At 42.7% G+C, this 23,503-nt stretch overlaps 1 protein-coding gene across 1 annotated transcript in view; it reads left to right on the plus strand.

Moving 5' to 3' along the window:
* The window catches only part of LOC141766947 (A disintegrin and metalloproteinase with thrombospondin motifs 20), a 98,531-nt gene that overhangs the window by 49,128 nt on the left and 25,900 nt on the right, over nt 1–23,503 (plus strand). The window contains exons 16-28 of the mRNA XM_074634159.1: nt 1,941–2,036; nt 4,460–4,626; nt 5,836–5,965; nt 6,752–6,878; nt 6,968–7,178; nt 8,096–8,260; nt 8,783–8,953; nt 9,942–10,061; nt 12,259–12,366; nt 15,153–15,317; nt 15,931–16,200; nt 18,772–18,933; nt 20,530–20,706. Of these exons, the coding sequence (XP_074490260.1) occupies nt 1,941–2,036; nt 4,460–4,626; nt 5,836–5,965; nt 6,752–6,878; nt 6,968–7,178; nt 8,096–8,260; nt 8,783–8,953; nt 9,942–10,061; nt 12,259–12,366; nt 15,153–15,317; nt 15,931–16,200; nt 18,772–18,933; nt 20,530–20,706 (2,069 nt within the window). The remainder of the gene's footprint in view (nt 1–1,940; nt 2,037–4,459; nt 4,627–5,835; nt 5,966–6,751; nt 6,879–6,967; nt 7,179–8,095; nt 8,261–8,782; nt 8,954–9,941; nt 10,062–12,258; nt 12,367–15,152; nt 15,318–15,930; nt 16,201–18,771; nt 18,934–20,529; nt 20,707–23,503) is intronic.

A 23,503-nucleotide genomic window follows, 5' to 3' on the forward strand; every position in this document is an offset into this window, starting at 1 on the left:
CCAGATGGCTTCTGACCAAACAAATGTTCAAATTCTCCATCTGAACTCTTCTAATGAACGAACTGAGTGAATATTAACAGTCTCCAACTGTACGCAGCAGTACCATTATCACACCCGTGGTAATCTCTTTGAACCTCCAGTGAGTTTACTGGACTTACTAAGTAGCCAGAAGTATAAAGTTGTGGTTGCACCACACAGCTGCTCATCATGAGTACGTTATGGATGAAACTTTCTCACCCTGTAATCATCAAAATGTTGCCATAAAAGAACTAGTTCTTACTGAACTGATTAAAAAGCAGCTAAAAAAGCAACTGTGTGTTTGAGTTGTGTCTCATCGGCTCGCTCCTTTTTTTAACTGTAACATTTGTTATTTATCTTGAGTTTATTTTTTGTGCAGAATCTGTAACTGGTATTGTTAGAAATCGTACTTACTTATACTGATATGATAACTGTGTGTTAGTGCCCAACGCTATACCAAAATGTTTAAACTTTTTCAATACCGTACTTGTACTTACTTGGAACATACATATATATAGAATTTTTTGTAAAAACTTTATTTTATTTAATAAAAGAAGCTAAACTTATCAAATAATGAATGACGTCTAAACTTTGCTTAAACAAAGTGCAGTCTAGAATTGGCAAAATGATCCAATCCAATCCAGATTTATTAATAAAGCACATTTAAAAACAACAAAAGCTGACCAAAGTGCTGTATAATTATACATAAAAACAACACAATAAAACAACTAAGAGGACCAACAGGACATTAAAATAATAAAAGCGTTAAGACCAATAGGAAAGGAGAAAGGATTAAAATAGTCAACTCTCATGCCGAGCCAAAAGCCAAGGAACAAATGTGCGTTTTGAGGTTTGATTTAAAAACAGGCAGTGTGGTGGACAGCCGAACAGGAGGCAGAGCGTTCCAGAGCGATCCAGAGCGATCCAGAGCTCTGGAGCTGCAACTGCAAAAGATGAGGTTTTAAAAGGTCTGAGAGATCAGTTGGAGCTTGCCCATTTAACAATTTATATGCTAATAATAAAATATTTAAATCAATCCTAAAAGGCACAGGGAGCCGGAGAAGAGAAGCCAGAATCGGGGTGATGTGCTCATGTTTACGTGCACCAGTTAAAAGACGAGCTGCCGCGTTCTGAACGAGCTGCAGGCGAGACAGAGAGGCTCGGCTAACACCAACGTAAAGTGCATTACAATAATCGAGGCGTGTGGTGACAAAAGCATGCGTTACCTTTTCAAAATCATTAAAAGATAAAAAAAAGACTTAACTCTGGTTAAAGCCGCATTTGGAAAAAACTTGATTTCACAACTGAGTTTATTTGCTTGTCCAAAGTTATGATTTAAATCCAAAACTGGATGGTCAAATTTATTTGTAAAGGAGAGTACAAATCTTATCAAGCGGTACCAAAAAAAGCATTTAGCTTTTCATACCCAGCACTTCTCCCAAGAAGAATCAGATTCTTTTCTCCTCTAATTGGTCCCTTTTTCTTTATATCTTGCTTATTTCGTAGCCTGCCCGCTCTGTTCAGTCTCCATCCTCACATCTTTGTTGTCGCGTCTTGGCTTTCACATGCTCTCTCTCCCTCGCGCTCCCTCGTCTTGTATGTTAGTTTATCATGGGACAACAGGCCCCGGTGTAGTAATTACAGGCCAAAGGTAGGTCCAGGGAATAATTACATATCATTTCACGGTCGGGCCTCTGAGACTAAAACAAAGCCTCCTGCAGGTTATTTGAGAGGACTAGACCTTTTTTTTTGTATTTTTCCAAGTGTGACATTTAAATCCCCGGTGGTTGGAACCGGACTTCCCTGACGGGGGTTTGGAGCAGCATAGTGAAGCTATTATGAAAATCAAGGTGGGACCACTCACTGCTGTTACTGTGTGAGACTTCTTTAAAAATGTGTCTGTCTCTCCTTCTTGTCTTCAGGTTACAACACAGTGGTGCGGATCCCGGCTGGAGCCACCAACATCGACATCAAACAGGTCAGCTACTCCGGGAAGCCGGAGGACGACAACTACCTCGGTGAGTGTGCTGCGTGTTTGTCAGCGCAACGATGTGGTTTTAAGAAACACTATATCAAATTGCAGGTTTTCTTGGGAGAATCAATCCAAAATGGAAGCAGTCCAACCTAATAAGATGTATACGTTACACCCCTTCAGTTCTCAACTCATAGGTCAATGCCATTATCCCCTAACATGACCATAAAACCACCCAGACTTGGTGACCCGGAGCTGTAGAGGCAGGCTTTTAGTGAAGGCGGGTGAGGAGACATAGGCCAAACTGTTGTCAAACTGTTTTCATAAAGGAAAGGAAACTGTCATTTGCACTGAGTGTATATGGAGGAAGCGTGGAGGGGCGTTGGTCCATCTGGTCATGGCAAAGAGGGGTTTGGTTGGGAAAGCAAATGGAGTGTCAGCCCCGGAGAAAGATAAATGAGGCAGCAATAGGTGCTAATTAGAGGCATGTGGAGCCCAGGCCGCATGAAAGTGGATATAGGGGTATAGGGTTAGATGGACCCACCGGGCTCACAGTGTGTGTGTGTTTCTATCTGTGTGTGTGTGTGCTTGCACGTGAGAGAGAGACAGACAGAGAGACAGAGAGAGAGAGAGAGAGAGAGAGAGAGAGAGAGAAAAAAACAGAGAAAAGGAGCTTTGCGTATGTTGTAAGGGCGGGCGCCCGTTTTCAGATGGTTCAAGTCAGGTTCAAGATGTTTTAAGTCAAATTGTCAGAAAACACATCTGGCGGGGTCTCGCTGCCATGCTGCTGTGAAAGGCTCCACTCCCGCTGTTGCTGAGTGCCACAACCACACATTGAGCGAGCGCTGCCGGTATTAAACGTGGTCGGTATTTGCAACGCCCTGTCAGTTTTGTAACTCCGGCTGATAAAGTATGTAGACGTTTTTTGTTTTTTTTTAGAAGACCACCGGCTCATGACGAACTGGGCCTTTGAAGTCGTGGCTCCTTAAAGTTACTGTGAGGAACTTTTCAGTGGTTATGAAACAGTCTCATTTAATACTGATGCCTCTCTATGACTCTAAAACCATCAGCAAGAAGGTTGGCTATTTCTGTATAGTTATTGTTAATGCTTGTCATCGGGTCTGATTCCCCACAAAATCAGACAAAACGACGCAGGTCCACCAGAAACTCATTCAGCTAAGACTCCAGCAGGGCCTTCGGCAGCGACCAGCCATTTGCGGACGGACCGAGATCCGGCTTTGCTGCCGCCTTAGACCTGCAGTCCGAGCTCTGACGGGAGATGGAGAGCTCTGCGCCCGGCAGCAGTGGGAGCAGAGCTTTGCCTCGTTGCTCCGCTGCTTCCCGCTGGGAGCCAACACTGACGCTTTGCTGCTGGAGGCCCAGGCCATATTGCTGGGCCCGCTGGAGGGAACGGAGGTACGAGAGAACCAGAACCAGGACTGAGCGGGGCAGACTGTCAGACTCTGCTGTCGGACTTTGCACCGGTGATATTGGATCGACTGCTTCTTTTTAAGACACTTCATGTTGGTTTCTCCTTTTATTTTTGACCCATCTTTTCAAATCATACAAGTTTTTAAGGCAGCTTGTGTACCGGAGAACAAACCTCATCTTGTAATGTGCCACCATGTCACGCTAACTCATTTATTCCCACTGTTCAAGTTGTAAATTTTTCTTGAAAATAGGCTTCAGAAGAAGCAACCCCTTGGTCAGCACCAAGCATAAGGAAGCTTTAAAATGTTCACATGTTTATCTTCTCTCTGTGTGGCTGCACATTTTTTAAGGCATTGTTGTTGATTTGTTCCATTTCTGCAAAACGTCAATGATGACAACCAGAGTCTGTAGATGATTGTCAGAACTCCACAGACCCCACAGTCGTCTTCGGGCTAAAGATAACTAGCTGGCATCCAACAATGTGTAGACTCAGATGTAAACAAGAGACTTAATCACGTGCATTGTTTCGACATGCACTCTCAGATCCTAATTAACTGCATGTTTTCTGGAACCTGGAGAGAGAGGAGGTTTGTGTTCATTTGGGGTTTATGTGCTAGTTTGCCAAGTGTGAGTGTTTATCCATGTGTTCCTGTGTGTTCTTTGTGTGTGCACATTTATGTACTTGTTTGTATTTGCAGTCAGTGGAGATCCTTTGTTTGCGTTACAATGTCAGTCATTAGGAAGAGTCACGCAGTCGAACTCCAAATAACTGCAATTTAGTGCCACCAGTGTGTTTCAACATACCTCCCCGGCGACAATGGCTCTGCAGAACAATAGTTTGGCAACTCAAACACTGTTTACTTAACATACAGCCTGAAATAATAAACACCACATCTCATAAACATTCCCAAAAAAACCTCAATTCTGCAAGAAGAGCCAAACTCATTTGAGGAAACCAAACATTCCTTCACTTACGCTGAATTCTTTCACATGTGAAGTTCTGTGCCGTTTATGGTTCGTGTCCGTTTCTTCTTTCAGCATTATCAGACAGCCAGTCCAACTCCCTCCTGAATGGGAACTTCGTGGTGGCCATGTTCAAAAGGGAAATCACCTTCAAGGGAACCGTCATCGACTACAGCGGCTCGGACACTAAAGTGGAGCGCATCAACTGCACCGACCGCATCGAGGAGGAGCTCGTTCTGCAGGTATGAGATCAGGAAGCTTTCTTTGCTTTTAATTGCTAGGGGTGAAGGAAAAAAATCAATCCACCTATGTATCACAACTTATTTTTACGATTTTGAAATAGATGTTTTAAGTGCCAGAATTGATATATTTGCTTCATTTGAGTCTATGCGGAGGTAAAAGGAAGTTACCACTTTTATTGTTGTAGTCTGAGTAACGTAACGTCATATCCGTTCCGTATCCGTCAACCAAAACAAACCTCAGAAAGCAGAAAACGCTGGAGGGTCAGCGTGGATCCGACCTGCACCCTCCCATGTTAAATCCAGCGTGGTAAACACTACACATCCAGTAAAGGATGGAAACACTTTGGGTTTCACACATTGACAGGAAAAGCAGAATTAGACATCATGGCTAAAGCTGCATGCTAACTCTGTCACGGACAGGAAACGTTATCGTATCACGGTAACATTGGAGTGGAGCCGGCCGTCACTCTCGTCTCCGTGGTCAAATGGGCCGACGCTACAACTGTAGAGCACCCAGATACTGACATTATGTTAAATGCATTCAAACGATGGAGCTGACCATGGATGGATAAAGAGAACGGAGCTGACGGGAGAGCTAGAGACCACCTGGGGAAGTTAGCGGAAGTAGACACGTTAGTCAAAATACATCTATGGAAATCAGACTGATGGATTAAATTCACCAGAAGTATAAAACATTATAAATGAAAAAGAAAATACCACTCATCTGTGAGGGAAATGTCTTTATTCTTTGATTTTTGGGTTGCTGGATAATAAATCATTCCTGACAATGATCCTGATATATTTGACTTCAGGACATCTCTGACTACATACATGCTGAAAATCAAACATTTTTATTGTATAATTTAGATATTTTTCAAAGTGAAAGTCCCTAAAAGTGTATGATTACATTTTTTCCCTTCATGGTCTAGTGTTCAAAAAGTTATCAAAAAGCGCAATAAATCCAAATATCGAATCGCAATACTTAATTCCAATACATATTGAATCGTCCCAGCCCTGTTATACTCTGTTTTGCCTCCTTTAGTCTTGAGTTCTATGTCTCTCCCTATAAGAGTTTCTCACCTAACGACACATGGAGCTACATCTCTGTCTGACAGGGTGACGTCTCTGTTAGGACTTAGACAAAATAAGAAAAGCACTATGAAGTTTGACCTTGCCATTCCCCTCCCCTCCTCACCATTGTTTCCGCAGGTCTTGTGTGTGGGAAACCTCTACAACCCAGACGTCCGTTACTCCTTCAACATACCCATCGAGGAACACAGGGAGCAGTTTGTGTGGGATCCCTCGGGCTCCTGGCTCGAGTGCAACCGCATCTGTCGGGGTAAGACCTCAGCTCGGCTTCAGAAATCTCCGCACATGAAGAATTATGAATTTTCTCTTTTGGCTTCGGTGAAGCTTTACAGTTGCACACAATATCTGGGAGCAGTTATGATACACATTTATGAACTTTTAGGCCCGTAGTTATTTCACAAGTTGGAATATCTGTTCCTGTGAGTAAAGGTTTATTGCTGTAGAGCCGTGTGGTTTAACTGACATGCAATTTTTACAGCTACTCTTGATACAAACTATAAAAATGAACCACCAAAAAGTGTGAAATTTATATGGACCATAATGCAGCAAGCTCTTATTACATGAAATCATATTACATGGACATGGAGCTAAGTGTCAGGGCACATTAGGATTAGCATTTCTCTTGCATCACTTTAAAAACATACTCATTCATCCCTTCCTTCCATAAATCCCCCTCCTGGCAACCCCAATGTGACCCTGGCCAATCACATCGTCCGACACCTTCCCCTTCGCCCCTCGCCCCCTTAACCCGGCTAAGCCCCTCAGATTTCCCTCTTAGAAGCGAGCTAGTGAGGCTCCCAGTGGGTCAGAGGGCACAGTGTGATCCAGTGAAGAGATGTATTTGTGGAGTCTAAGACCGACATGGACCCCTAAGGCTGTATGATGAAGGACTGGATGTCAGAAAGCTGGTCAGACTTGTTAAAGGTGAAGAAATGTGATATTTTGGCAAGCTAACTGTGAGCCAGATGTTATCTGATTTGAACCCCCCGTGTGTGTGTGTGTGTGTGTGTGTGTGTGTGTGTGTGTGTGTGTGCAGGTGAGCGAAGGCGAAAGGCGGTATGTGTGCGTAAGAGCGATCACCTTGAGGTATCGGACCAACGCTGTGAACATTTACCTCGTCCTGCTGCTGTTGCTGAGCCCTGCAACACTGACTGTGAAGTCAGGTACACATTAATGCACAAAACAAGTTCCCTACAGAGAGCTCGGACGCAGCCAAACATTGATTTCTACGCCTCCTCCTCCTCTCACACAGGTGGCATGTCGCCGGAAAGAGCGAATGCTCTGCTAAGTGTGGCCCGGGCTACCGCAGCCTGGACGTTCAGTGTATGAAGTACAGCATGATGAAGAGACAGAGCGAGAGGATGGAGGCCAGCGCCTGCGGAGACGCCGCCAAACCTCAGACCAGAGAGCCCTGCCACGGGGACTGTCTGCTGAAGAGCTGGCAGTACAGCGCCTGGTCACAGGTACAGTCACGGGAAGAACTGTAGTACTAATGCTGGACAAACAGACATCAGAGGAGTGATTGAAAGGAAACAAAAGTCAGACTCTGTTCCAATTAAGGGGCATATTTACTAATTATTTATATGTTATTTCTAATTATTATTATTTCTAATTAATTTATTATTATTATTATTATTTTTATTATTTTTATTATTATTATTATTACTTCATAATCATTATTATTATTATTATTATTTCATCGTCATCATTATTATTATTATTATTATTATTTAATTATTATTATATTATTATTTAATTGTTATTATATTATTATTTAATTGTTATTATATTATTATTTAATTGTTATTATACAATATTATTTTATTATTTATATTTATATGTTTTTTAATTTTATATTATTTTATTATTTCTAATGTCTAATAAAATATATATGTTGTATATTATCTGCATTTATTTTTCTTTCAGTACATAATTGATGTATTTTTGCACCTTCAAAACATCATTTTTGGACAGAGACATCAAAATTATTTTGAAGAATATTTCTGATTTGCACTCTAATTTCTAGGGCTGCACCCTCTTAGTCCATTAGTCGACTAATCGGTTGTTTTTTGTGAGTCAACTAAGATTTCTTTCGATCGATTATTCGTTTTTTTAAGCTTTGTTCATGCTGAATGATTTATTTACGAGACACTTATGAGCACATCTCTCCGGTAAACACCAGATTTAAAATGGTGCTTTTGTGTGATTCTTTGTGGAGAAACTCAGTTTTACAGATCCGTCGATTAAATCAATTAATCGATTAGTCATAGTGTTTGACATTTCAGGTATTTCTTTAGTCGAGGAAGAAATCATCGGAGAAAGTGCAACACAGATGAACACATGATGATAAAGTGGGCTTCAATGCATTCTTTGTCCTCAGTGCTCTAAGACGTGTGGACGCGGGAGCCGCAGCAGAGAGTCGTACTGTATGAACAACCTGGGCAGACGGCTGGTGGACCGGGAGTGCAACGAACACCAGAGGTTGGTCACCGAAACCTGCAGCGACCAGCCGTGTCCAAAGTGGACCGTCAGCGAGTGGAGTGAGGTGGGAACCTCTCAGCACGCGCATGAATACAGTACACACAAACACACACTTATAAAAGCAGTAAGAAGGTTTGAATACATCTTTATTCATCCTCAGAAGGGGACTGAATAGCAAACAAACTTTCCTTCAGCAGAGCTCAGCACTAATCGAGTTCACCAGTAAAGTCAAGGGTGTATAACATGATACAGGGGCTGGACCAGATCACCATCAAATATCAGTTATTACAGCTGGTTACCAACCACATTCAGTGCAGCCCCACATAACAGCCCTGCAATAAATCCTACCTTGATGAAGCTTATATACCGGTTTAATTGACACTGTCTCGGAGGATGTAGCTCTATGATCATATTAGAGGTCAAGTCCATATATCGTACAATAAGTCCTCCCCCAATGGCATAAACAGCTAGAATAGAAACTATTTTATAACGGGGGAAAGTCTGATTTTGAATGTCCACATGCACACATTCATTACTTTTCCTCTCCCTCTTCCACCATCATCCCTCACCCGTCTTCCCCACCCAGTGCCTGGTGACTTGTGGGAAGGGGATGAGACACCGACAAGTGTCCTGCAGCGTGGCGGCCGGGGAGGAAAAGCTGAGCGAGCACCTCTGCGACCCGTCCGGCAAACCTGCTGCCGTGGGGAGCTGCGAGCTGCCCGAGTGTGCGTCCTGGCAGGTCGGCGTCTGGGGAGCGGTGAGTCCTCCTGCAGACACACACACACAGATCACACCGGGGCGAGGCGACTCAACGCAGTGTTTGACTGAGGAAATGGGTTTCATGTGTGGCTCGCTGTCTAGGAGTTTGACTCGTATCTGTTACTCTGTGTGTTTGTGTGTGTGTGTGTGTGTGTGTGTCGTCACAGAGAGAGAATGTGGTGTTTAGCGGTGACGGTGTATATTTCAAGTTAGTGTGTGTGCGTGTAACCTGATATACCGGCACGTTATGGAGGAGTGTGCTCTGACTCCAGCTGCCATTTCCTTCGTGGTGCTTTCACTTTGCCCTCATATCCTGTCAGACTAAACCTGACCCACAGTGCACACACACACACACACACACACACACACACACACACCTTCCTATGCATTCAATTTTCTAACTTCCCAGCTGTTTCTGTCTACATTCAGCCCTGTTAGGGTAAAGCACAAATTGAATGAAACATGTATGAATGGGCTTCTTTGGCCATTCATAGTTTAGTTTATACATTTAGATCTAATGCCTCCACACACACACACAAACACACACACACACACACACACACACACACGCACGCACACGTGTTTATACGAAGTCAGATAGAGGTATTTACAGAGCTGGAATATATGGGCTCGTTAATGCCTGTGTAATTATAATTTGCTGCTCAAATAAACCGATCCTGTGGCACTTCCTCTGCTCTCCCGTTGTACCTGGATGTAGTCGTACGTGAGTTAAGAATTAGGTAAAGGGTCGAGTTTTAAAATTCTGGGTGTGTATGTGAGCGCATGTGTCCATATATGTGTGTGTATGCATGCATGCATGTCAAGAGTCTGACCCCGGCTCTGCTGAGCTGAATCTTGAATGAGGCCCCGTCTAAGATATCAACCTTGACATACTTAGATGGAGTTTGAGATAGCTCGCGGTTGACTGGGCTTCCCTCTTCTTGTGTTTATATATATGTATGTGTGTGTGTGATTTTGTCTTGCAGTGTGCGGTGACCTGTGGCCACGGCTACCAGATGAGAGCTGTTAGGTGTGTGTCGGGGTCCTACGGTGTCACGGTAGACGACAGAGAGTGCAACGCCGCGGCGAGGCCTCGAGACAGTCAGGTAAAAAACATAAACTGCTAGTAACTCATACTGTCTCTCTGAACTCTCAAACATTTAACTTTCACCCTTATTTGTCCCAGAATTTTACTCTTGGGGGTAAATAAATGAAATGCAAGTCATAAAAAGACCAACAGCATTAACTGCTGCGTACAGGATGGAATGCAGATGTCATATACATCATCTGAGGTCAGGATGCAAACAAGACGTAACACTCAACATTATTGTTGGATTTTAGGGAGATTTCACTGCCCAGATTTTTTACCAGGAGTATATTGGTTAAAGGCTATTTTCATCCGGATTTAATGTGTCCAATACGATTGAAAGTTGCAGTTTACTGTAAGCAGGGTCCTCCTGGACAGTTCACAATATGCTCCGCTAACATAAAAGAACTGTCAGACCAGACCTTACCATAAGTGAAGGAGCTCAAGTACCTCGAGGTCTTGTTCGCGAGTGAGGGGACAATGGAACGTGAGATTGGCCGGAGAATCGGAGCAGCGGGGGGGCGGTATTGCATTCGCTTTACTGCACCGTTGTGACGAAAAGAGAGCTGAGCCGGAAGGGGAAGACCCAGGAGAAACATTTAGATTATACAACAGATTATATCTCCACACTGGCCTGGGAACGCCTCGGGATCCCCCAGTCAGAGCTGCTTAATGTGGCCCGGGAAAGGGACGTTTGGGATCCCCCTGCTGGAGCTGTTGGCCCCGCGACCCGACCCGGATAAGAGGTTGAAGATGAGAGAGATGAGTGACCAGACATGCCAGATGTAGTTCAGCATTGACCGAGGGGGTTCAGGTTACATCGGCTATTTTAACTTTAAATCAATCCTACTAGATAGCGCCCAAGCAGCAATAAGTGATGATGTTTTTGGCTGCTTTGGGAGCAGCGATACGAGCTGTAAACACAACATTAGTCAACAGGCTAGTTCCTCAGTCATTCCTTTTATATTTCCTTCCAACATTTCCTTTTACTCCTGTTTGTGGTTTCCAGTAACTCCTGGGGGAAATATCTGGCTGCAACAAGTACTCCACTTTCACCAGCTAGTTGCTAACTGAGCAGGTAGCGTACCGCAGTAGGTTTATCAGTGAAAACAGCTGCCTGCTGCGGCTGGAAAAGATGATGATGAGAACCGTCGATCTGAACCAGACAGTGAAGTTGGCCGGAAAACCAAAACAATGAGACGCTAAAATGCTCCGAGCTGAGCAGAACTGTTGGTTCTCAGTGAGTTCATCACTACGAGCAACCCCTTTCACATTGCACACAGTCATTTTAGTCATTTGATCAGTACATACAAACCCCTACATACATGCACACATATGTACAGACAAGATAGAACAACAAGAATAATGTAAAAAAGAAAAATCCTAGTACAAAATAAAATGGGACACCGTTATCAAGTTCCAGAGTCCTTTCGTGCCCTCTATTATGTTTCCTGTAGCTGTCCATTATTTTCAGTATGCCTTACACCATTCTATCAATGGCATATTTAACATACATTTTACATATAGAAAATGTGCATTACAAAAGGCCCACCATGCCACAGAGCATTTTAGCCGTTGTTAATATAAATCTTTTTGCTTAGAGGACGAGGAAGACGGGTGGAGCCAACTCATTGCCTCTTGTTTCATGTTTAATGTCAAGCTCTGGTCAATCATCTGTTGATCGATTAAAAGCAGATCCGCTCACCTGCAAAGTATCGTCACTCTTCGGCGATGCTCCTAAAAGCATACTGTATGACCTTCACCACAAACCTCCAAAGCTGTGACCTGGTCAACGTCAGCAACTTCTTTAACTGTTTTGCCTGTTCTGCTCTGCTTTGACCCAAATCAGTGTCAAGGTGGACACAGACCATGAGGCTGCAGCACACTTCACCTGAGTGGTTTAAGGGTGTTACATAAGGGCTCTTAGACACTGATGGACACAACGATGGAGATCAAGAGTGTTGAACTGATGACCTTTCAGGCTCCAGATAGGAGATGTCCGTCTCAGCTGTTGGAATTTAGGTCACCGCACATTGACGGACATTGTGTAAGCAATGAAAGGAAAGGTTTTTTTTACTGCTGGAGGCATCTTCAACCTGGATCTTTGCATCCAAGCGAGTCTCTGAAATGTGTTTTTACTCCCGTCTCTTCAACGTAGTGATGCATGTCTCACAATAATGACTCCTTCTACTGTACTTGCATGTTTGTTTTTGTAGGACTGTAAGACGCCGGCGTGTCCCTGGGCTTCTCCGGTACAAAGCACACCTCGTCCCGACAACTCCGCTCAACTCCTGACTCAGTGGAGATACGGATCCTGGACTGCGGTAAGGAAGCAAATTGGGTTTATTGGGTCTTTCGGAGCATGTCACAGTCTGTGGGTTTTACCTTACACAGTCCAAAGAATATTCAAAAGCCATGCGGTTTTCGTTGAATGTAAACAAACTCTAGCACCGTTTCGTTCGTCTTTCTGAGTGTGTAGTTTGAGGGAAATGATCAGATTTGCCTCTGTCTTTGACAAAGAATGCAAAATGTGTGCTTACAGACGTGAGGCAGACATATTAAACTTTACTGTATATCCCAACATTCCTTCAGATACTGTACAGGACCATAATCCTCTTTGGCATTGTCTCTTTTACCCCCCGCTGCATCTACACACACATATACGGACACACACACACACACGCACACACACACACACACACACACACACAGGCTCCACTGTCTGGGCTGAGAGGCCCCTCTGTCTCTCTGATAGTTTGCATTGTTACTCGTCGCAAATGAAAACCAGATTTCATCTAAACACGAGTCTACGGTTTCTAAGATTGAACCCCGTCTGTCAATCTGAGAGTCGGTGTGAGCTCACATGTCAAAGAGGCCAGCGCCGGTGTGGTCTCACAGACACACGCACACACATCATACACGCACATACACATGCATACATCTCCCCCTCCCCCCTGGAGCAGCGGAACTGCCATCCTCTTTAGAGCGTCATTGATATGAGAGGGATATTAACGTGCCTGTTTGAGCTGGAGCCATTTGATTGCATTAGGAATCCATCCTAGAAGTATTTACTATGATGTCCCGTTGAGACAGCGGGGGGGTGCAGCTATAGAGTTTAAGCAGGTGAAAGTTGATCAGGGAGTCATTTCAGGACACCAGCAACGCTATAGAGGAAAATCATGAACGCCTTTTATTTGTGACACCAGGTGAAGAAAAACATGTTGCCTTACAGTATCTATTACAGTCTAAGAAAGGTCTGTTATCTCTTACAACATGAACACATGATGACAGGAAGTATTACTGAGCTGCAAAAAAATCCTCCTCTACAAAACAAGCAAAATATTGCATAACCTGGAGGGATCCGCTAGAATCCAACAAACAACCCTAAACCCAGGTGTGTTTATCAGATCAACACCATTTACCTTGAAACAGGTTTAATAACCTAATGCAAATTGTGCTTGACAAGATTGTTTCTCTTAGATAAGAGAAAATAAGATGAATCATCATCATCCGAGTCAACCGCAAGTTCATTCATTCCTATGGGAACTTCCGTGATCACCGATGTGTTTGCGAAACTCCTCCTTCCGTAATTTGCCTCGAGTACGTTGAAAAAATATATAACTTTTGCAGCAGATGACGGACAGACGGTATTCACTGTGTGCCACAGGAAGTTAGCATATTAACTGCGGAATTAGCAAATTATTAAACTGATGAATGTAATGCAGCTCTAGTTATACATTTTTTTCTAAAGTGAAAAGTTCAATGGCAAATTTGGTGAACTATTTTGTTAAAAGACATATGAACCACTATATGCATTCTATGTTACACAGCTAGCATGCTACCAATTTAGATAAATATGCCGTCGGACTTTTCACTTAGAAAAAAGGTAACGTTATAAATGTGACAGCGAAATACAGACTGTAACTCATAGATGTAAAAACCACGACGGAGTATTAAATCTGAGATTTCAAGAATAAAGTCGTAATATTATGAGAATAAGGTCAGAAGTTTAAGATAAAAAAGTCGTAATATTATAAAGTAGTAATTGTACGTGTTATTTTAGAGGGGAAATAGTGTGAAAATGAGGAACGTGGAGCATCTTGTGAAGTTATACTTTAGTTTAGGTTTCACAAATAAGGAAATACTTCATCTTTTGGCTCATCAGCAGCACACTATCATCAGTATCAGGACCTTGAAAAGATGGTGCAAGAAACTGCTTTTATTCTGAAGAAAGAACCACACAGACCGGATGGGATTGCCTCTTTTGTGGAGGAGGAAATTACTTTTTTTCTCGTAAAGTTATGACTTTATTCTTGTAATATTCCGCCTTTTTTTTTCTTGAAATAGTATGACTTTATTCTCGTAATCTCAGATTTATTTTCCCCTTAATGTGGCCCTAATACTCTGTTGTAAAAAACACAGTTTTATACCTATATAGTGACTTATCTTCGATATCTGCGGTTGTGTTTCTATCCATCCGTAAAGAGATGCATTTCCTTGCGTTGAACACTAGGGGGGTGTAATACGTATAGGGTACGGATGTACGGACACAGAACTGTGTGGAAACGAGACGTATAACAAGATAATTACAACTTTGTGAATGTGGCTTTTTGCATTGTGTTGAGAAATCTTTTCAACTCAGAGGAAGAGATCAGAAATCTTCTCACTGCTCAGAAACGTATAAATCAAAGCATTAGAAAAGCAGATTTATTTATTTTTGCATCCTTTTATAAGAAACAAGGGGCCATTTGGTAACTTCAAATTGAACATAATTGCAGCTTCCCAATGTCACTTTATACTATAAAATATCTGTGTGATTCTATGTCTACTGCAGGTACTATAGACCCTTAGATACATGATATATATTGTATACAGTATATAGTATGCCCTCATTACCATTGTGGGCTGCCAGTTTGTAGAAATCGTATGGCTCAGCTTATGGCGTTTACAACCGGTCAATTTTGTGGTGCATTTTCTAAACAGTTGCGCTCTACCTCATGATCATTTAGAGTCAACGGCATCACTTTGAAAACCACACGATTCAAACTTTTTTTTTAAATTCCACATAAGACAAATATTTATCTCTGCTCGTATCTGCGTGTCCTCCTAGTGCTCGGTGTCCTGCGGCAAGGGGAAGCGGGCGCGCTACGTCAGCTGCAGAGACGCCCAGGGAGGAGTCGCCGACGAGTCCCACTGCGCCCACCTGCCCCGGCCCCCGGAGACCTCCGCCTGCTTCAGCCCCTGCGGCCAATGGCGTGCCGGGGATTGGTCTCCTGTGAGTCAAACATCCAACACTGTGTGTCCAATCAGTACAGATGTTTTCCACTCCCGGAGACTCTCAGTAATCACTCAGCTTTATTTTCCTGACAATGTTAAAATCACCCCCGAAACAAAATGGGCATTTGGTACCGCTGTGATCTTGGACAGTTAAGTATTGATTTGTGAATGTCAGCATGGCAAGAGACTAAAAGACCGGCGGAGGGATTGTTTAACTGGCAGTTAAGGAGTCAGGGATTTATTTACAGATACTGTCACGATGTTTTAATCATATGCTCATGTGAAATTAAGTCCCTTTAAGCCCAAATTCAATTTCTCAGAGGACAAAGTCTGAAGTTCATTAAATTCATGTCATATTTAGTGGATCTCTTCTCCCGTCGTATCCACAGTTACAGACTCACAGGGCTTCACATCACAAGGTTTGACATCATGAAGCAATACATGGCAGGCAATCTGCTATCACATCAGTTCAGTACATAGTTCTCCTAGTAATGCAGACCATAAAGTTGCATCTAGACCTTCAACAAGACTTCTACCTTTGGGAGATATCAGCTCTAAGAGTGTCAGAATTAGAGGAAAATATGAATTGGTTGTATCTCCCCCGTCTCCAGTGTTCAGTGACTTGTGGCGCTGGGAGAAGCACCAGGCAGGTGGTCTGCTCTAACTACCACCAGCCAGTGGACCAGTCTCTCTGCGACCCGGACGAGAAGCCGGCGCCAGAACAGGAGTGTACCGGTGCGCCCTGCCCCTCCGTCTACCACCGTCAGCGGATCAACGATCAGCCCTACGGATATCCCCAGGACCCAGGACGCCATCCCGGGCACAGCAGCTGGAACGTGCCCTCAGCAGACAACCAGTGGAGGACCGGACCCTGGGGCGCAGTATGTTCAGCATGTCATCTTTAAGGGTTCTAGGGGCTGTGCAGAAGGAGTTTATCTTGTGCTGGAATAATCTCAGAAATTCCAAGTCAGAATTTGCATCATTTTACTCGTCAAGTTCAGGAAACTAATTAAGATCTAAGAAAATGTAAGTTTCATAAGAAGTCCAATGAAGAATTGAATGTATTTCATGTATGGCCAGTATGGTACGCAGTATGTATCCGTAAGTGTGTGTCCGTCTGTAAACACATTCTTGTGAACTCGGAGGTAGCAGATGTTTCCATTTCCCAGGGCAGAGGGCCATACATGGTAAAGGACTTTACTAACAGCACCAAGGGACAGATTGCAATGCATACTAGGGACTGAAGAGTGTGTATATATATATATATATATATATGGTATGTATAGATGTTCAGGACTCTATGGCTGTGTAACCAAGAACAATTCTAGACTAGCTCACGGTAGAGCCTTGATTCTTAGACTGAAACTGATTGGGCACGAACAAACCCAAATGGTCCTAATTCTCGTAATGTCCTCGGCCTTGAATCAAATTGTCAAAAAAAAAACAGTCACAATGTTTTTTTTTGTCAGACTCAAGTTAATGTTTTTGCATTTAACCACATCTGGTGTTTTCACGTCTGCAAGAAAGGATTTGAATGCTTGTGCCAAAATAAGTGCAGTTTGTGTTGGGCCTCCTGTGTGTAGTTTTGTAGTAGTTTCGTTTTGCCATGAAATTGTCCTTTTGTACCCAGAACAGAGCTTACCGCAAACACTTGAGCAAAGAGCTATATTTGGCTTTATATGGTAGCAGTGCAAAATAAACCTTAATAGCAATTCATAGGCAGCACATGAGTTAAAGTAATTGGTGATTCTTACTAGCAATGTCATCCATAAACCACTTGTAGGATGCACGAAGGCATGACTAAACATTTATAGCCGTTATATATGTGCTCTTTCACCCTGAGTTTGTGCCCATATTTGCATGTGTTTGTGCTTTCACTTGAGGGTATGCCCGGTTTCATGCAAACAGAGCGAAGTGTGTTGTTTTAAAGAGAAAATGTGCTCCTTGCTAGAGAATAATTGACAACATTTTGCACCTAATGTTGCCGTTTTTCTTTTTTTTCACCTAATAAGCACAAGTCAGTTATTAGATGGCTATTACTCCTTCAAAAGAGCTGGTTATTTTCACTGTGAAACTCTATTTTAGATATCAGATTTAGGTTTGTTAGAAGGACATGTTGGGGTTTTATGTTGTTTTTCTGAAAGCCATGAGAGAAAAACATTGTTCCCAGCAGAGGCATTCATCCCAGCACACTGTTCAGTCTCACATAATGAAGTTGACTGGGAGCACTGCTGGTCAGGCTCACTCTGTGCTGTCCTCCCTCACATACTATAGAGAGAGCTTTCAATGTGCTCACTCCCATTGACAGTGGGGATGTGTCATTTTAATTGGATGCAGAGTGTACCTACTGCTCTGCTCAAGGCTGTGGTGTTCAGCATTTTTGAGATTGGCCTTCATCGAATGATGTTTTCCATCTCTGGAAGGAAGTTTGGTCTCGGTTAGATGCGGTTAGCATAACAGGTCGTCATGTGTATTGTGTGTGTTTGCATTTTTATGGTTTGTAAACACTGAAACCACCAGATATCAATCAGTGGAATCTGTAAAATCCTTATAATATGTTAGATGATATATATATAAACTTATCTGCTAGCGCTTTCTAGAGCTTTCAACCGTATCCCATGGCCTGTTTGTCAACGATACTTTAAAAGCTTTGTCTGAAAACTTTGAGGATCTCACATCCATGTCTGCTGAAACCTGTGGGATACAGTCAAAAGCTTCAGAAAGAAAATGAGTAAGTGAAGGTTGCGTTTAGAATAGTTAAAGGCAGGGTTGACGATGTTCTCCAGTCTACACTATCTGTTCTATTGGTTGAAATGGTCTTTATACCCCGACAGCGATCCATTACTGATGAGCTCTGATAAAGGATCAGAAAAGAGCCGTCACCTGTAGCTGCTGTAATCCTGTAAAAACGTCTACCAATTACTGCCTCGCGGTCCGCTTGGAAAGAACCAATCAGAGGCCTCCCTGCCTCCCTGCTCGTACTCTACCCTTGGCGTGCACCGGCCTGAACTCAAAGCGCATCGCCGCCGCATGTTTCCTGGAGAATGGAAGAGAAAAGTCAGCCCTGCAGTAGCACTGCCGCGGTTACTTGTCATGAGGTAGCGTTGTTGAGTTGACGTCCTCTCTCCGCTCTGTGTCTGTGAAGTAGTTACGATGCGGCGGTGCTCGTGCATGTGTATGTGTGTCGGGGGGGCGTTGCCTTGGAAGGAGCCCCGAGGGAAGGGCTGGGGGGGGTTTAGACGGAGCTCCTGAGGCGATGCTACTTTCAAATTATGCTTTCCAACATCGTCGACCCTATCTTTAACACAGTGAAGAAATAATAACACTGTATATACATGGCAAAACAAAAAGTATGTCCATCCGCCCTATCCCGATCATCTAACTAAGAAATTGTGTTTAATTACTCATAATTAAACTGTTGTACTCATAAAGTATGTGTTGTACCTCTGCAGTGTTCCAGTACCTGTGCAGGAGGCTTCCAGAGGCGAGTGGTGGTCTGTCAGGACGCTGACGGACGCAGCAACAGCTACTGCGACGAGAGGGTCAAACCTGCCGAGTCCAAGAGCTGCGACTCTGGGCCCTGTCCTCTGTGGAACTACGGCGTCTGGGGAGAGGTGAGCTTCTATTCAGAGAACCAAACACAGTTTTTGTCATACACTTCCATTCACTCATTGTGAACCCTATTACAGTATTTCTCACACATGTTTTGTGTTTCATCCTTATCGTCTGTTATGTCTCCTCTGCCTGTATGTCTGTCTGTATGTCTGTCTCTCTCTCTCTTATCTCTTATTATACAAAAAACAGGCATTTGTTCAATCTCAGTCTGAGCTGTTATAAAGTCCGTGCTGAAACAGTTCTTCTCGGCTCAACGAGCGAGGAGAGAGGAGCAGCGAAGGTGGAGCGGGTTATAGGGTGAATGAAGAGAGGGAGCGGCGTTAGTGAGAACAAATCAGAGATATAAAACATTATTTTCGGATTGTTTCACAGCTGTTTTTTTTTTTTTCTTTAAACACAAACAAACACGAACACAACTCCGCACAACCCTGCAGGAAGGTGAAGAGTTGTCAGATGATTTTTAATGAATGCGGTCACGGGCTTTATCCCGTCCGCTGTGGCTGCAGTGCTCCTCTCGGCCAAACTCATACTGACACACAGCAGAGGAGAGACAGAGGAGCAGGTAGATATCTGGTGGTCATTAAAATAAAACATTAAAACACACAACCCGTTCTCATCCGTCAAACACGACCGCATTGTATCTGACAGAGCTTAAGGGGGAGTTGTGCCTCAGTATCAGACACTGAGGGACGTGACAAAGCGACGACCTGAACGGGTTGCACACCATGTGCGCTGTTATTGGCTGGGGGGTTACCAGAGACAGTTCAGAAGGGGGACGATGCACTGAGAGTCAGTTTCCTGTATCTGTATCACGTTGGTTCCGCCCCTTTAGGAGACTAGCGGCATGTCCTGAGTCTATTAACTCCACTCGGAGAAGTGAGACTAATTCTTTCGCCTCTAAGTAAATATTAGACCCATTTTTCAAAAGCCACATATCTTCCAAACATTCTGACACTGCAGGATGACAACCACTCCACCTGTCTTAATCTTTGCTAAGGCGCTGGAAGAATCAATGAGTCCAAAAGATGACAGAAAAGATATCCGCACATTTATCTCTATGCAGTATTTCACTTTATTCTAAACTTTCTGACACTGAAATGTAATTTTCAGACAGACGAATCAGGAGAAAATATACTTCGTTCGAGACCTTTTTCTGTCTCGACATCACATTCTCCTGAGATCTGGCAGCTAAGGTCGCGAACGCCCTACAGTAGCTGACTAACAGAAAAAATAAAAAATAAGCACGCAAATATAATCCGATCTACTGAGGAGTCAGGAAGTGTATCCCATTTCAAACCATTGGCACAGCTTGTAATGCGTCATCTTTGTTATATAGTATGTCTGGGGTTACCCCCTCACTGCGGTCGAACCAAACGCTCTTTACACGCGACAAGAAGAATAATGAGAAAAGAGAAAATCCAGGCAGAGGGCTGCAGGGTCTCTGTAGATACAGACACCGCAACACACTTGTAGTGGGTCAATGAGTGATGATTGAGAAGGATTTTGTTTTTAATATTCCTGCATGCTATACCGTTAATTATTATATTATATAATATACACTTTATTAAACATCTTCTTTTGTTTGCTAACCTCAGTGCACCCAGACCTGCGGTGGTGGAAGGAGGACTCGCCTGGTGGTCTGTCAAAGGCCCAGCGGCCAGCGGCTGAACGACTACAACTGTGACATCCTGGACAAGCCGCCGGACATGGAGCAATGCAACCTGCAGCCCTGCCCAGGCTCCGCCTCCTGGCACCGCCGACCATGGAAGCCGGTACGATAGTACTAACTCGCTTTTTTCCCTCCAACACTTTACCTTCCTCACTGAGGGGCGCGTCACTTTGAGTAGACATGGTGTGTGCTGAAGTGGCTTCAGACGTGTGTACTGAGAGTGTGTGTTTTAGCCTAAGACTGTAGGAGATCCTGAGGTGAGCGCCGGGTATCTAGCGCCACTAGTTGGCTCGCCGGCTCCAGCCCACCCAGATGGGCCCTGCAGTGGCATGGTGCTGATTAGAATCAAGAAAAAAAAATACACAAAAAACACAATGCTGCTCCACTTAGGGGATCATTAAAACCACATGGATCCCATTTTGAGCCAAGGCTTCAAATTAAGACCTATAAATCAGGACAGTGTTGTCCAACAAGGCCATATATTTGTAGAGGCATAACTGGAGATACAATATTTATTTCATCTTTGAGGCATGAAGTAAATGTTCTTTGTTGTTATTGCTCTCTTCACCCTGTATCCCGAGTACACAAGTGTATATTTGTGTATAAGAGTTAATATTATGACCTTTTATTGAACAGCAACAAATGACTGTCGGTGTATTTTCTATGTGTATCTTTGTACATTATGATTTCTATTTTTCAAGTAGCTAGTTTTCGTTACTGAATATTCTATTTAATATTGTTTTTGCTGGTGCTCTTGGTCAGACCTCTCGTATCTCTCTATGAGGAAATACAGTTTGTACAGAGGAAAATATTTTCAAAACATGTTTCATTTGTATTTTTGATAATGTGTTTTTTTTTTACGTAAATTGAAATGCAATTCAGAATCGCTTCATCTCTGGCAGGTTAAACTATATTAAATCATCGACATTGTCACAAAAGCCAATAAAACTATTAAACTAATATGTCTCAAAAACAATATCCCCCAAAAAAGTAAATCAAAAGGAAATGCCTTAAAATGCAGAATGATTGAAAAATAAAGATTAAAGGAAAGCATTTTTCGGAAAATATTAATTGTTATTTTAAGTTTCAATAAAGTATATTGTACAATATATGATGTAGTATTTAACGCATAGGAAAACAGGCTTATAAACTACACTGTAACTACCATTCATACATCTTTCTACACCTAGTTCTTCGTCGTTTTTGTGACATATGACAAAAACGTTTTTGTCAAAATAAATAATTTTATGTGTCGATTGAAACGGTGGATTTAATCCCAATGTCGTATCTATGACAGGAAGTCAGTCTGAGGTTTAATCCGCTCGTTCTGCAAACAGCCACAAGAACAAAAAAAAAAACGGCAACTTTAAAATGCAAATTCATATTGATATTCATTATGATGAGGTGCTATTAAATTTAACATTATATAATGGTGCATCGTCGGTATCATGAAGAGTTTTATCATATGGATTTATTCTGTTAACGTTGTGCAGCATCAGTTTAGTTTGAGCCGTTCTTTTCCAGCTTCCATCGTCGTCCATGAAACAAACTAAAGCACACAGATACCTCCTCCTCCTCATAGAGTCATTTGTTGCTGTGTTTCTTTTATTCCTTTGGCCAGTTTTTGTATTTCTGAAGGATTTTTTTTTTTTTTTTTAAATTGAAACTTATTTATTTGTTTACAATAGATTATTAATTGTTGCAGCTTTAATGTTTTGTTCCAGTTTAGATTGATTTGTAACACTTTACTTGAATTATTTGTCATCATACACACACACACACACACACACACACACACACACACACGTGCACACACACACACACACACACACACACACACACACACACACACATGTCACCTGAACTACGCTACTGGTCTTTTATAGTATGCAAAGAGGATACCTGCAGTCATGTGACCTGATCAGTGATATCAACATGCTACTCCAGGGGGAACTATATACCTGTAGGGTTCTGGGTAACAATCCCATGTGAGTGGCTTTGGCTCTGTTGTATTGATTCACATACATCTTCAGGATATACGGTCAGCTTTGTTTCCAGTGCCGGGTCATCCCCTACTTTATACCCTATGAAATCACAAGTTTGAGTTTTAGCGCTCTTATGGATTTTGGAGAGAGTTGTGCATGTTTACTGATATTTTTTGGACTGTCTTAGACCATCTGAATAACATAGATGAATTTAGAAAATAGGCGTAGTTCCCCTTTAAGTTACACTTTAAGGTCAGAGTTTAAAAGCTCTGTGTGAACTTCCAGTAACCGTACAGCTCTCACTCAATGCAGGAGCACAGGACTGTTGCCATATACAGTCAGAGTATGTGCTGAACTCTCTACTCTCTGACACTTTGCAGTGGTTTGAGCAGCTCTGCAGATTCAAGCTCCCTGCTAACAGTTTGTGACCAGTTTTAAAATGCACCATGTAAGCACCCTGAGTTATAAGGCAACATGGAATTATCATGACACATATTTCAGGTGAAGTGTTGCAGTTGGGTCTGTATTTATGTCGGCGTCCTCTCAGCGAGGATGTGTGCGGTCTCTTTCTCGTGTTCCTTTTGCTTCTCCCGCTGTTTGTGTGTCATTCTCAACCAAGACTTCCACTACAACCAAGACTCCTCAGCCGTGGCAGTTTCACTCCCACTCCTTCATTATTTTCATTTTATTTTTTATTTTTTTTAACCCTGTGGTGCAAAGTTGCCAAAATTCAAGGCAACTCTATTTTATTTTTCATATTTTGGTTGTTTGTTGTTTTGTTTTTTTGCTATTTATTTCATTCACATGCAAAAAAAATACATAAACATGTTGAATTAGCTTTTTCCCCCCCATTGTAAAGATTATTAAAGAAACGTAACTGTGAAATTTGTGTTGTTTCTAAATGCAATATTTAGC

This window comes from Sebastes fasciatus, chromosome 4, assembly GCF_043250625.1.
Source record: "Sebastes fasciatus isolate fSebFas1 chromosome 4, fSebFas1.pri, whole genome shotgun sequence".
Lineage (NCBI taxonomy): Eukaryota > Metazoa > Chordata > Actinopteri > Perciformes > Sebastidae > Sebastes > Sebastes fasciatus.